At 37.6% G+C, this 15,653-nt stretch overlaps 1 protein-coding gene across 5 annotated transcripts in view; it reads right to left on the bottom strand.

The window, feature by feature from the left end:
- LOC120784015 (CUB and sushi domain-containing protein 3-like) overlaps positions 1-15,653 on the bottom strand; it is a 160,438-nt gene that overhangs the window by 83,578 nt on the left and 61,207 nt on the right. For all 5 annotated transcript variants that reach the window (XM_040117427.1, XM_040117423.1, XM_040117425.1 and 2 more), the window contains exons 28-30: positions 6,164-6,277; positions 5,370-5,465; positions 4,794-4,997 (exon numbers count right to left, since the gene is read on the bottom strand). In XM_040117427.1, the coding sequence (XP_039973361.1) occupies positions 4,794-4,997; positions 5,370-5,465; positions 6,164-6,277 (414 nt within the window). The remainder of the gene's footprint in view (positions 1-4,793; positions 4,998-5,369; positions 5,466-6,163; positions 6,278-15,653) is intronic.

The following is a 15,653-nucleotide window of genomic DNA, read 5'->3' as shown; positions in this document are numbered from 1 at the left end:
AGTTCTGCTGGCTAATACAGAAATATGCAATGCCCTATTGATAGCAAGTCCTTTTTCTTTTTTCTCCTTTACAGCTCATACAGAAACAAATGCTCCTTACATTTTCTATCTTTTACATCCAACTGAGTAACTGCTTTATCATCCCCCTGACATTCTAGGTTACCTAGCATTTGTATAGAAGTTTTCCTACAATACAGGAACATGAGCAAAGCTGTCACTCAGAGGGCAGGAAGTACTTCAGCAGAGAAGTACAATGCGTTCTCACAATGAAGAACCAGATGCTATTTGTCCAGGACAAGGTTTAACGCTGTAAGGGTCAATGAGAATCACTGTTTCTGATATCTATCAGATACCAGAGGGTTTGATGTGAAAGACAAGAAAAGACACAGAAACAAGAGAAAAAGAAAATATGCTGTTGCTGACAGAAACTCAATATTATATCAATATTATATCAATATTTGACACAGCAGAGCAATCACACTTTCATACAATCACCGCCACAGTGATGTCCTTTTCAGCTAAGGCATGTCACATGTAGAGTATTCAGTATTGAAATCAATTAACTTCTGCATCATGACTGAAGGAGAACAGCTTGTGTAATTGCTCTGAATTCTGCTCTGCAAATGAAAAATGAAGGTCAATGCCTATGAAATCTAGAGTATTGTAGTCAGAATGTCCTATACTGCGGACATAGGTTAAAGGCTCCTTGAAGGTATGACGTGCCAATAGAGTCCATAACATGGTGAGTGACTGAGTAACCTGACTACCATTGTCAGTAACCTTGTTTTCTATTTAATCGTATCCTGCTGGCTCTCCAAAATCTGTTTTATACAAAATTAAGTGCAAATCATAGAAGTACACAGTATAAAATTAATTATGTTTTTCATCGTCAGACTTTATTAGTTCTACCCTTCAATGCTGAAACAAAGGCCAGAGAAATAATTAAAACCATTTCAAGAATAACAAACTTACATTCTTTTGGAAGGACACCACAATCTTGACAACAAGCACCAGACCCATTCCAGGGAAAGATTCAGCATTTCAGTATAATTTAAAAATTCCTTTGAGTCCCCTGAGCTGTCAATTAATGTAATTGGTCAAGTGAGATTAGAAATCATGACACTCATAAAAACGCGAATGCTCCCAACCCATCTTAATCTGTGGCAGGCTCATATGTCATTGTTACCGCAGGTAGACAATCTTGAGGACCACACATTTTATGCGACACCATTTTGCATAATCTGATATACAGGGAATTCACAGCAACTTTAATTAGAAGTGTTTTGATCAAGAAATCAAAAATATGTCTGCATTTGGTGTGTGTACCACATAGGTGTTTCCCATCAAATGCACTAATTAAATGTAATAATTCAAGTATATTTTCCTAAATAGGTATATATTCCTAAATCGCTTGTCATACTTTTTTGTTTTTAGGATATATAAATCTCAAAAATGTTAGTCATTTTACATTAAATTCATATGTAGATTTTTCATTTTTCAGTTCTCTGATAATTATTTTATCCACCACAATGCGACAGTTTAATTCGAACTGAATGTGGAGAAAATGCTGTTGCTCCCAACCTCAGGGCAAAATTTATCAATTTTATTTTGGATAATATAGTGAGTAGAATGAGAACAGTCTGATCACAGTATGATGACTAAAAAATATTTTACAAAACAGAGAATACTTTTTGTATGCAGTCTTAACATTTTGGAAGGTCAGTTTGTGAGATTTCTTTTAAAATTTGAATTAAATATGTTGCATGTTAGTCAAACTGGCAGTAATTTCCCCTTTCATTACAGGAACTTAAGTAAACTGTAAAGTAGCATGACCTGTAGTGTAGCTAGTCTTGCTTGGTCTGAAAACACAGCCCCAGACTGAGACACTTTCATTGGTCTTGGGAGGCAGTGGAAACAGTGAATTCCATGGTGTGGGCATACTGAGTATGAATCATGGCAATCTGTGAGCGTATGTAATACTGGGCAGTCATAATTTTCTACAATCAGAACTAATTTAGTACATGTATGAAATTCAGCTGCCTTTCTCTCAGTTGTGCAGGGAACAAACCAACAGAAAACTCTGTTCATCTATCAATATTTACCTTTACTTTTATTGTAACCCGTAAAAGAACCTTGTTAATTTCCACCACCTAACAGTGATATAAGAAGATGTTCAAAGAGATTCCACCATTAACACGACACTGAAAAATTAGGGGCAGCTGCATTACTTTAAATTTTAAAAGCTCAATGTAAAGTACTTTAAGTCAAACTCCATCTGGAAACCAACAAAAACATCTATTTATTCAAGTGAACTATTTTCCATAAAATTCAGAGGAGGCCAAACATTATGCATCATTCAGGCAAGGCTAATTAAATCATGATTGAAGATTGTGCTAGCGCAACTCAACAGCAAGGCCTTAATTCAGCAGCTTTGTATTTGTGAAATCTAAAGCAAAACAAGTTTTGCATGACGAACGAGCTTATTCATAGCTGGACAAGTAACATGTACCTTCGGAAACACAAGTACCTCACAGGAGAGCAGTGTCTGATACCGTCATATCCCCTAAAGAGGGCTTGAGTAATTCAGCGTAGTGTTTTCGTTGAAGCTTCCATGAAACTGTATCCGTTATTCTGGAAGAGTACACTGCCGCTGGGGGAGATGCTGCGGCTAGATTCAATCTCTAGATAAAAATCTCTGTTTAAAATGGAACTGCGCATGCCACTGCTGTTCCCTGACCACTTTGCAGCAAACCTGGATCAACCCTGGCTTGAAATCTCCAGTACTCACTTGTTGGGACTATTTTCTGGCTGGCACAAGGCCTCACTTAAATAGATTTCTCCTTACTTCATCTGTAGTTATTTAGCTTCCCAAGGTAGACACGTGGGTGTCTTTGTGAGACCAAGAGCATGACATTCTACATGTGCGTATGTTGAGGTAACAGCGTGTCCAGATAAGGCATGTAAATCTGTTCATATGTAAAAATGTTGGGTGTGTGTATGTCTAAGCATATTTATGACAGTGTATTTATGTGTGCATGGTTCTGTGTATGCTATCCAAAGAACCATGTAGAGAGAGATTTTGTTCCCTTCAGTAGATGGTCTGCACCTTGCATAGACCATCAAAAGTTTCTTAAGTGTAGAGCTCCTGTATCGCGGCCAATTTCTTGTATTTTCTGCCAGTGTCAAAATAAATTTGATTTCCAGTTGATTTTCCAGTTTACCTGTCATTTTGACTTTTAAATATGTTATGTGGAAAAAAATGACTTCCCATGATATGATATCACATGTCTAATTTTTTGAAGTTGCTGCTTTCATCCAGTAGAAAATCTGAACAAACAGATGTTGTGCTAAGCTGATGTTACAGCCAAGGCAGTATTTGCAGCGGTAGCAATCACTTTTTTTTCTTCCTGTGATGTCAAAACTTGTCTGCATCCAGCTCGGCAAATTCGAAATGTTGTTAACACTTGCTATGAAGCCCTTATCTATAATACTATTTATTTCACTTAGTATAGACAGTTACCAGCTATAAAGGCATTATGTCATTCCACATCCATTTTGGTGAAATTACTGAGCTTGTTCGGAACCCGTTCACAGATATGACAAAATAGATTGAGTGACTGTAATTGACTGGGGTGCTTCAATAACAGATTTTTTTTTCTATTTGTTAACACAACATTGATTTATCACCACATTTTCAGATGATATGGCAAACTTTTTAGCAGACAGTTGCTTATTTATACATCCAACAGTTACAGAGCAGCATTAAAATTCATTTGGAGTTGTGTTTTCTGGCCATCTGGAGAATGGAAGTTTAATATTCACTTTCAGTTTTGTTTTTGGTCTCTACCAATTCCATTAGCCGCTAAATTCTGCACTATGTTCAGCAGCTACTGTAATTGCTAACTGTGTCTGGCTGTCTGGTGCTGAGCAGGTAGTGTACAGTGGGTTTTGAGAGCTTTTTCACTGAAATCAGCATCTGCCTGCTGCACTGAAAACAACACTACGAGAGCATTGAGAGTGAACCAAAACAGTAACGTTGCAGCCGAACAGCTTAGCAGTCAGCTGAAATTCATTATAGAACTTCAGAAAATGAGGGGACATGCAGATTCAGGGGATCATCCTCGCAATTTCCTTTTAAATTCTGAAATTGTTTTCACATTGTCATTTGATACATTGTTATCAGAAAAATATATTTATATTATAAATTCTTTAACTTTGCAAAGTGTTCAGTATGATGCTTTGCTTCACAAAGCTAGGCTTTACTGCAGGGTACTGTGCACATGAATTGAAGGCTATTATTTGATTGTACGGTGTACTTGATTAACTGCATTATAATGTCTTGTCACATCTATAAATCATTATAGCGCTTCTAATGTTTTTTATACCTCCTTCACATACAGAAATGGGTGACAGTGTATTAAAAACCACCTTCTATTGCATGTCTGTTGTATTGAATGGCATTAGATTATAAACTGTTACCTGAGTCTATATAATGTATTAGAGGTGACACAGAAACTGAAATCTCTTTTCTAGGTAGAAAATTCCTGTGACACTTTGTTGTTCTGTTTGTCCTTGCCTCTTTATTTTTGTCTGAAATATCAATACCAGAGAGAGGCAGATGCTTTGCAATGGGTGACAGGCATAAAGCTAGACGTTAAGTAATGACTGGGAAAAGTAGACACCAACCGTTTTTGTGCACCTGCTCAATCTTTTTGGATCTGTGTGTGTGCGTGTGTGTGTGTGAGAGTGAATTCAGGGGGATGACGCGAGAGTAGGAGGATAAGGACGCTTACCAACACATGTGGGCACAGTGCCGTTCCACTGGGCCAGGGCATTGGGTACGGCCTCACATCTGATGGCGTTGGAGCCGTGCAGCATGTAACCTGGATTGCATTCAAACAGTACAACCATGCCGATGCCAAAGTCGTTCCCTATCCGCTTCCCGAACCGGGGCTCAGGGACCGAGCTACACTGAGTGGCGCTTGTCCGGGGGACAGCTAGAGATAAGAGGGGAGGAAGCAAGCATGAGAGAAAGAGTGATGGATGGGTGTGGTAGGCAGAAAGTCAGCAGGGAGAAGAGAGACAAAGGCAAGACAAAGGAGGCAGAGAGAGATGGTAAAGCTCTTGTGAATCTCCTCGCACGTCATTAGTCACTCTCATCTGCTCTGCCATAATAGGCACTGTGACTCCACATCCTCCTGCTCTGCTCAGTCATGCCCAGCCACACCCAATGGCACTCTGCTGAACAGCCCTTTATGTGATGAGTGCAAATATCTTTTTTTTTTTCCAAAAGGAAGCAAACACACTCAATGCACCAAATAAGTTTCCACATCAAAATTCTGGAAATGTATCCAAAAAAGCAGTCTTACCTTGATAAACAAAATGAAATCCTTTTGCGGTTTCTGTTCCATTTGTGGTAAACTTGAGTGTTATCTTGTTTCCCGAACTTAAAGGAAGTGTCTCGCCTAAATTATAAAATCAATGGAAACAGGATTAAGACTGTTTTAGATGAAGTGGTTTACAAATGTCCAGAGATTACATATAACCAGAGAAACAAATAACTGACTAATTATCAACATAAAACATATAAATGCCCTTACTAACTCTTAATTGACAAAAGTGGGAAAATGCTGATTCTTCTCTGTGTACCATGTAGTTGTTTGTGTCTTATATACGATTTTCAATGTGATTTAAGTGTACGGTCAGATCTGATCAATATATCCTCAGTGTTATAGCTGAAATAGCAGATCACATTAATTTGAAAAATTTTACATTGTGCCACAAAGTAATCAGGTAGAGTGTGACAGCAATTTACAACAGCTGGTTTGCTTTTGTTTTTGTTCTTTTTATGGTTCTCAGAATTTTATTCAATTGCAATCATAATGTATTATGTATCATCATTGTGTTTCATTATATTATCATTACAGAAATGTAAGAAGGGAAAAAATCTTTATCCTTGACAGCATAAGGCTGCTCAGATTTTAGACTTTTAATTTGTCTAAGAAAAATGGTTATTTGAATTGAACTTAGTTGAGAGATGGATGTACCATTTTTTACCTGCAGTACAAAATGCTGTGCTTGACAGAACTATTCATACCTATGAGCTAGTAGCATAAATAAAATGAGACACTTGGCTCAAGGGTTGCAGTGTTGTGTTTTTTACCGGAGTGTGATCCATATATGGAGGAGAGAAGGGAAGAATCTGTGGAGGATCCATCATAGATCTCGACCACATCACTGGTCAAAGTCTGGAAAACCACAAACTGACCAAACAGCACTGCAAAAAATGAAGTGGTAGGGGACAAAGAACAGAGGAAAATTGAGGTTATTCAAAATACGGTGGTGAATTTTTTGGAAATCAAAATTTATGTGTGAGTATTATGGCCATTCACTGGGCATTTTATTGTGTCTGGATGGCAATTATCAAGTAAGCTGGTGAGAATTAAAATTATTAAATCTTTTCAATCTTGCTGCTGTTTTGAAAAAGGCCAAACCTCACACCTTGAACCAATAACACAGAGGTTAATGTTGCTTTGACTGGAATATTCCATTTGCTTCAAGGGTCATATATGCAATCTAATTTGCATGTCTCTCTCCCCAGAAGGGAACCATGGAAAAATATCTACCAAACCAGTGTGCCATAACAATCCAACGTTAATTAAAACATGATTTGCAGTATTTATGGAGTAAATCTATATTTTCTGAAATAAATTCAACCTTAAATATTAGATATCACTTAAAATCACTTAAAAACCTTGCTGACATACTATATAATGGTGGCACACCTGCTCGCTTTTTCATAGGGACAATAAGTGGACGATGTGCGACAATGCAGTTTAGAAGCAGTCTGTCCTCAATGTAGTGAACCAACTATGTTCCCATGCCGAGGGGAGACCTATTTTACATCACGATTCTTTTATTTTGACATAGTATGGTTCACTGTAAATTTTTCACTAAACACACTTTCAATCAATCACAACATAACATTACCTATGAGATACCACCTAGGGCCAGACAAAACAGCACAACTTTACAGTCTATTTGAGATCTTTTTATTACAGATGCAAAATTCTGCACATAGGCACCCTTTACAATAGATGATACACATTTGGTTTATTTGATTAGACAAGATGATGGTAAAATGATGACAAATCCTAAACAACAAAACAGAAAATCAGCCATGTAATATGCTGCTGTGACTCTGCTGTTTGTGTGTATGAGTAAGTGAAAGAATCTGAGGATAAGGTGACCTTAATTCTTTCCATAAGTAGGTATTCCTTTCAATTTTGTATCTCTTTGGTGAGCCATGGCATTTAACATGTGGAAAATAACCTTTACACAATGCAACGTGTGATACTTGAAGTCCAATTAAAATCACATTTAGTCGTCTCTTTTTGCAGTCCGAATAATAATAATGTCACTATTATTTTAAATTTTCATTGCAATAGTTTTTTTTATCATGACAGGGAGGAAAAAAAGTCTTTGGGGAAATATCAGAAATGCTCCTCTTTGTCTCTGCTGCTGGAGGGGATTGTCGGTGTCTGTGTTCGATTGACAGCAGCAAAACAATCTTTTGCTGTAGCTGACAAGCCATGGGCAGACAATGTGTTGTAGGCACTGGTATTGAAGAGTAAGGACCACACCGGCATCTAAACAGACCAAAGTGACTTTTGGAGGCATGATTAGATGCTGTTTAATTCAGCTTATTTTTTTTTTTTTAACTTAGATTAGAAGGAGATTGTCGCAGGAAAGCTAATCTCAGTCACTGTGACCGTGTGCCTTTGATAGAACAGTGTTATTACTGCTTTAAGGAAAACATGGGACATATGATTTACAGAGCAGATGTGTGTGCTGTAGCTGACAAAATACATAAATAAATAAATGCAATTTAATTTCAATTGAACGGTAAATATGAGCCATACTGGTCTATCTCAGTAACACTCCTTAACTGAAGGCATGTGTTATATTTTTATAATGAAAACTATTTAGGATGTTGTCAAAGACAAACCCTTGATTAGATGGCACTAGTAACTAATAAACAAGAAATAATTCCATAAATAAATAAATTGTAACCTCCACAGGTTACAATAAAAGGCACCCGAGCGTAATGTCACACTTTATGAACTGCATCAAGAGGGCATCTGGACAATGTCTTTCTAGAGTCTGACATGGAACTCAATTAAACTTCCTTCACTTAATGATTTCATATGAGTTAATCACAAAAGTAATAATTAAATCGTATCCTCAGTAAAAAAGCAGTGAGCGAAGCAACTGAGAACTTATGATCACGAAAACAGAATTATTTAAATAATGTCCTGAATGAATATTTACAATTCAGCATTCCTGATTATATCAATGTGTACACACATTGATACACATCTTTCTCCAACCAAATGAATAGAAATGGCTGACTGGATCATTATGGTAAGATTACAGCCTCAATATCGCCCTCTAGTGCACTTGCATCTTGTGAAAGTTACATATTCTATATATCACTTCTCTTTTATCCCTCTCTCTCTTGTCTGCTTCTCTCATCCACCTGCCTCCCAATGAAGATGGATCCATTAGTAGTTTCATTTTTGTGGACACCATGGGGCTGAGCTCATTAGCACCATATTTTTTTCTCTCATCTCAACCAAACACCAAGTAATATCTGTCAACACTCAGGAAACAACAGCCACCATGTAGTAAGGAGGCCGTGCACATGGCAGGTTCTTACTGTGGTTTTTTCCAACCTCCATCACTCCTCCAATGTAAGTGGCACCTTACACTGTGCCATTCCTGTCATATGGAAAAGCACTCATCCCGTGCCTGCATCACAGGCTGTGGGATCTGAGTTGCTTGTGTTCATCTACAAGACAGATATCACAACCATAAAGGAATTTGATTGAAAAGAGGCACAGGTTATGAAAGTAAATTAATATCTACAGATATTTTACCTTTCCAAGAAAATGAATTTCCAACTGTCTCGCATAGTTTTAATGATCCAGTGTGTGGGATGGTTGGAAAAGTTAATTTAAAAGGAATAGTTAACAATAAACATCGTCATAGTACTAGCACAGAGATAATATTAGTATGAAATACCATTATGCCATTCATTTTTAACAAGTGGGTTTAATCTTTGAAACCCAGCATTACTGAATAGAAAGAAAGCCACACATACTTATATACTATAGTATGTGTGGCTATATGAAACATTAATCTCAAAGAATAATCTTGATTCCTTATCAGTTTTGTAAATAGAAAGAACATACTGTATAAAAAGTCAATATTCATTTAGTTAAAAAAAAGTAAACCTGTTTGAGCCAGCAGATTTTTCACATTTTTTGTATAGTAGCACTCTCAGCGAAATTCTGACTAATTAACCAACATTGTAGAAGTTTCCATCAACATAACTTAACAATTTTCAAAACTACTGAAAGTGGCTGATCTAACTGGTACACAGACATGCAGGTTAACTGTAATTGGGACACATTGTGAAGAGCAGACTTCAAATAGCTGAAAATGCTAAATGAAATACAAGTAAAGGCTGTTTTCGCCCTGTATTACCTTTCACCAATGTGTTAGCTACATCTGCATGAAGAAAAAAAAACAAAAAAAACACAGGTAATAGAGGCAATTGATAAAGGTAAAAAAAATGGCAGCATATGTTTGTCCTTCTGGCTATGAATTATGGAGCAGCTTCCTGTCATCTTCACTTTGTACCAGTACGACTCTCCCCTGGCATGTCGCCTCACAGTAGAACACTGTAAAACTCACGACAAAACCAAGAAAGACACAACAGTGGGAAAATGAGAGGCAAAGTAAGAAACACAACTAAGAGACTACATGACCCCTAACGGCCACTGGAGGCAATACTGCACCTTATATCCCAAAAGATGGCGGTTTGGACTGACCACCAAGCAACCAGCCAGATGATAGTACTGAGGACATGGAGCGAGCAGGAAGGAGGAAATGTGGGGATAGATTTAACAATTTCTATGTTTTTATAATAAGGGTGCCTTACTACTTATTCTATGTGACATAAAAACAGATTGCTCACACACAGCAGCCAAAGACAAATGACAGCCCAAAAACTCTGACAAAGCAAAAAACAAAAATTCATTTGCACACACACATACACTTATACACAAAAATGTGTACTCACATAGAGCAGCACAGGCAGACCTGTTTCTGTATCTGTTGAGTAGTGAGAATGCCCATGGTTGAAGCAAAGCCTGAATAAGAGATGATTTTACCCTTAGGGACAGCTCACTGCTGTGGTATTAGCATACCAACAGCGTGCTATGTTTAATAGGCTGCACTCCCCCCCTTTGTGAAACCCTTTTGTGAACAAGCACATGTATACATACTCTCACAAGTACAGTGTCACTCATTTCTAATCGAAAGCCAGCCATGCATGACTCCAATCTGCTCCTTTGCTGTAATCACGTCCAGATATTAAGTCAATAAATCATTGTAAACTTGTTATCCTAATTTATTCAGGACTATGATGAATCTTTTGTCCTCTGGGCCTAGCCATGGTAGTGTAACGCAATGCACTTGGACAATGGACAACATTTTCATTCCTGCATCTTCACCTTGAACTATCCCAAAGCAGTTAGGTTGCTTTAATCACATACCTCTTTGGTTATTAGAGCTAGACATTAGTGCATTCCTGTATTTCATGTCACTATGCCTGTTGGGAAATAATAATACAAAAATGTACAATTACAGGTTGATCCTACTCTCACGTGGTTGCAATATATTTTTCCTCCATTTCAAAAGCAGTCATTTTGAAATATGTGACAAGAGGATGTGAATGTTTCTACTATCCATGGTGGTTTTTGCCAGATATTAATGGTTTCAGGGGACTGTTTAAATTAATCCTATGATTAAAGCAATCAAGTCTGGGTGGTCACACATTTTAGTCATTTAAAGAAAATAAAGGGATTGTAAGACGAGCACAGTCATATGCAGTGAACACTTTAAAATTAACTTTATAAGATATATAGTAACTAGCTAGGGTTGCATAAGAGACGTTTGCTTCAGAACAGCCTCAATTCTTTCAAGCAAGCATTCAAATGAGGGTTCCCACTTTTTGGTTCATTCTGACTTAATACACAGTTCCTTTAGATATTTGCCAGTGCAAAATCCCTTACCAACACATCTCAAAGGTGCTCTATTGGGCTGAGACCTGGAGAAAGTGCAGGGTAGTGAAGTATTTTTAAAATCACTGTCATGTTCCTTGAACCATTTTAGGATGGAGTGCTTTGTGACAAGGCTTGTTATCCTCCTGGTTATTATTACCTGGTCAGTAACAATGTCTAAGTATGCTGTGGTGTCTGAATGGTGCTCAGATAGTATTAAGGGAAGTAATGTGTGCCAAGAAAATGTCTCCACACAATTACACTACAACAAACAACCTGTACGGTGTGCACCTGGCAAGATGAATGCACCACTCAGAGTGTTTACTCCAGTTTCTTTGCCTGGATTTTTAACCATGTCCTTTAATTCTTGAGCATTTAAAAATAAAAAATAAATGTTTGCATTTAGTGTATTTATAACAACATGTCTATAGACACCAATTGGACAGAACCGTCTAATATATCGTAGACCTTGACATGTGCCGTTGTTACAAGAAAATCAGCATTTTTCACCTCACCTGTGAGTGGTCCTATTGTTTTGGCTCATCTATGTATAAATGATCAAATAATAATAATAATGATAGAAGGCACATCAATGGCAATTTAGGAAATGAATGACTTTGATTGTAAATAAGAATGTGGTAGGCAAACTTGAAGAGTGGATTTTGAGACTGGCTCTCAATTTGACAAAGTGAACATTATTTAAATGCTTAGAAATACCAGATGATATGTTAAAGGTTGGGACAATCAAAGAAAATACAAAACTGCAAGCGCTCCCCTATAAAGAGAATTCAAGAGCAGAAGAGGCTGGAGAATAGATAACATGTCTGATTGGCTTAATGTTACAGCCCCTCCACTAAAAACTTTGACTGCACTTTTCAGTTTTGAGCTGGCGTCTTTATCATCTCGGCTTTTGGGATGGAGTCCTTTCCCTGTCAAAAACAAGGGCATACACTGCAGATTACAATAGATCAGGGAAGAGAAATGTCATAATCTTAGAAAGGCTCCTTCAGTCTCCATCTCTCCTCCCCCTGCTATTTGATCTTTCTCCTTCAGAATGAATGAGCTTCGCCCAATGGATCACTTGTGTGTTGTGTGTAGTTGATGCATTATCATAAAACTCATGTATGCTAGCCTGGCAAGAAATTTCACAATGCAAGGATGAGATTGCCTTGTGCGTGTTATCTATCTTGCTCATAGAAAGAAATACTGTTCAGTTATTTCTCTTTAATGAGATGTTATTGAGGGGTTGCTGATTCTTTCTGTCCAGAAAATGTTGATGTTCATTATGTTCAATTGCTTACCAGCATCTATGAATTTTTGTCTCTCTAAGCATCTATGTTGCTGCTTAGAGAGACATGAGTAACTGTTAGGGATCCTTTTTGAACTGCACGAGTCTGTAATGTCTGTGGTAGTCATCTTTTTTTCTATAATACTATTTAACTTGAACAAACCAATCTGCTCCTGGCCATGTTTATCAGTAGTATTACCTCTAGTCACAGAAATAGGGGCTCAGAGATTATCAATGTTGCGTCAAAACAAGACAGATTTGTAAGGTTTTTTTCATGCTGTCAACAGACAAACAAATCAGAAGGACTATATGGTCAAACTAGTTTACTGTACATTACCAAAGTTTCTAGCAATTAATATATAAAAAGTATATAAAACCTCACTAACTATAATTCATCATGACAGTGTAATGGCAGCAAAAGTTATGGAGCTAGGTCATCTATTACACAGTCTACTATTTTAAAAACAAATCTGCAAAATATACAGTACATTTGCCTCAGATGTAAATTTTAATAATCAACTACCCACCCAACTGGCTAACCACCCATCCATGCCACGTGACTGCCAGCTTGTATATGACTCATCAGCAGGTACTGGGATTAATTAACCACCTTTTCTCCTCTTTCACATAGAAAACTAGAATGGCATTCATTAGAGCACATACCTCCACCAAGGCCAAACAAGAGATTCAATCCTGGATCCCCCCAAAAACTTAATGGGTTATTCCCTGGCCCATGTATTCATTCCCCTCCCAAGTTTGGTGCAAATCGGTTCAGTACGTTTTGCGTAATCCTGCTGACAAATAAACAAACTAGAAGGACACTCAGAGAGCACAGACTTCCGCCAAAGCCAATGTCAAACAACATACACCAGACTTCAGAGAAAAACACTCAAATTCATAGTAAATGATCCCGATTTGCCCCTAAATTTGATGGGTTCTTCCCTGGCCCATGCCTCATCTTTCCAGTTTGGTGCAAATCGGTTCAGAGCTTTTTGCTTAATCCTTCCACAACAAGCGAACAGACACAGGTAAAAAACCTTACCTCCTTGGCTGAGGTAATTACACTTAAATATTTAAGTGTAATTATTTAAGAGTTTAATCCCATTAACAGATTGAGCAAAAACAGAAAAAGAGCCTATGGTCAGATGACACATACATCCCGGTAATCAATCTGAAACTATGGACTTGTGCTGCATCTGGTTTGTCTTTTCCCAATAATACTTGATTCACAACCAACCAACAAACAGTGGTAGGAATTCCTCCTATGTTTCTGGTTGAGGCTACTCCTTTGTTTCATGAGTGAGTCCTGTACAATATGTTCCAAAATGATTCGGCTTTTGACTTCTCAGTGTTCCACTTGTTACAGTGAGACAGACCAACGTCCTGGACTGTTTGAGAGCTGAGGTTAATATTACCAAACTAAGAAAACATTGCTTAAACAAGGACAGAACAGCTTATCTGAAAACATCTTCAGGTGACAAGATTCAAGAAAAATATTACTTGTTCATGTTATGTGACACTGTCATTCTGAAATGCAGGACTAATGATGAAATATTCAAGGTTAAATTAAGTGGTTACACACAGTAGTGGCAGCATTTCAATTTGATTCCATTTTATTCAGGTATGGCTAAAACTCAAAGTCTTGCCAGCACATCATTTTTCCATGGCGACAAAGCATTTTTGGTGTATTTGGAGTATTTATCTTAAATGGGATATAAAGTCAGATAACAGGCTCCAGTTCTCGAGTATCATGTGAAAGCTAATCAATGAAACTTGACTACCTCTGCAGGGTCTCTATCTCCCTCTGCGCTTGCCTCTGTCTGAATGGTCTTAAAGGGGTTTGTCTGACAGTCATGAAAAAGTGGGTCCACCAACACAAAGTATCAAAAAAAAAAAAATATATATATATATAACTGCTTCCAATACAATTTGCCAACTTAACCACATCAGCCAAGATGTGATGGAGATGCCTGAATCATCTGCATATCCATCTTATTGAGCTATAAATCACCTGAACTCTAGGCAATCTTGGTGAGTATCTAGTTCCGGACATTTGTTTCTCATAAGCTGATTACCCTTGTGATCAGCTACCTGTCTATATAAAAAAAGCATCTCTTTCCAGGACAACTTTTACAGCACATCTTAGTTGCCTTTGTGTAAAAGGAAACTTGTAGTTACTTTTCCTGTTAACAGCTTAAGTTGATGAGATTGTTGTTGAGGGTTTGAGTTTTGGTTTGAGTTCTGCCTGATTGCGTCACACTAAAACATTTTGGGGGTACTGAAGAGTTTCTAAAACTTTTTTTAAATTGCAAATTCAAAATTCATTGAGAACAGGTGGATTCAAACATATTATCTGTGATAAGTGACCACTAATCTGTTTGTCTGTTTCAGCTGACATTTTTACATTGAAATCCTCATTTCCATTTGTTTACTTTTTTTTTTGTTAATAAACATATGCTCGGCTTTTACTACAATCTCTGCATTGGAGTTAAATTTAACTGGTCATTCAGGCTACATGAAGTTCAGAAGTTCCTATTAGTACATAGCCAAACAGGTAAACTACCATTGGCCAATGCAGTTACAAGCAATTGCTCAGACACAACTATTGTAACTGCAACGTAATTCAAGCCAATTTTTTGACCAAAGCCAGTGCATTGGATACATGTGCCCTACGGCAAAATATGCACAAAGCCCAGATAAGGTGTTAAAGACACTCACAGCACAGACAGTAGCAAAAGGCAAGGAAAATGGCAGCATATGTTTGTCCTTCTGGTAATGAATTATGGAAGAACTACCTGTCCTCCTTGCTTTGTGGCAGCACAGTCCTTATGAGATTCTGGGCTGTGACAGCATACACAAGCCTCATTTACAGAAACCAGTGGGATTGTATGACAGCACATTCACATATATTTTTAATGACCCATTATCACAGTAAAATTTCATCAGCCCTTTTGGCAGGGAGTATGTGGCTGCACCTTGGCACAAGCTTCATCCAGTCCATTAGGCTTCTATCTAGGGTAAAAAAAAATCCCCTCTGTGGATTGAAGGCAGTAAGTATTGGTCACTTCAAGAGAGAGGCAGAAGACGACAAGGATATACTTTACTTGCAGTTTTAGCTGCACTCTTTTTAGCTCTTTTTACCTTTTTTTCTTGTTTGGGTCTTTATCATTGTTTTTTCTTGTTGACTGACAACCATAACAAGCTATTGCAGTGGCACAATCGGTACCCAGAATGTC

Source organism: Xiphias gladius, chromosome 22 (assembly GCF_016859285.1).
Source record: "Xiphias gladius isolate SHS-SW01 ecotype Sanya breed wild chromosome 22, ASM1685928v1, whole genome shotgun sequence".
NCBI lineage: Eukaryota > Metazoa > Chordata > Actinopteri > Istiophoriformes > Xiphiidae > Xiphias > Xiphias gladius.
This window is presented reverse-complemented; position numbering and strand designations above follow the sequence as displayed.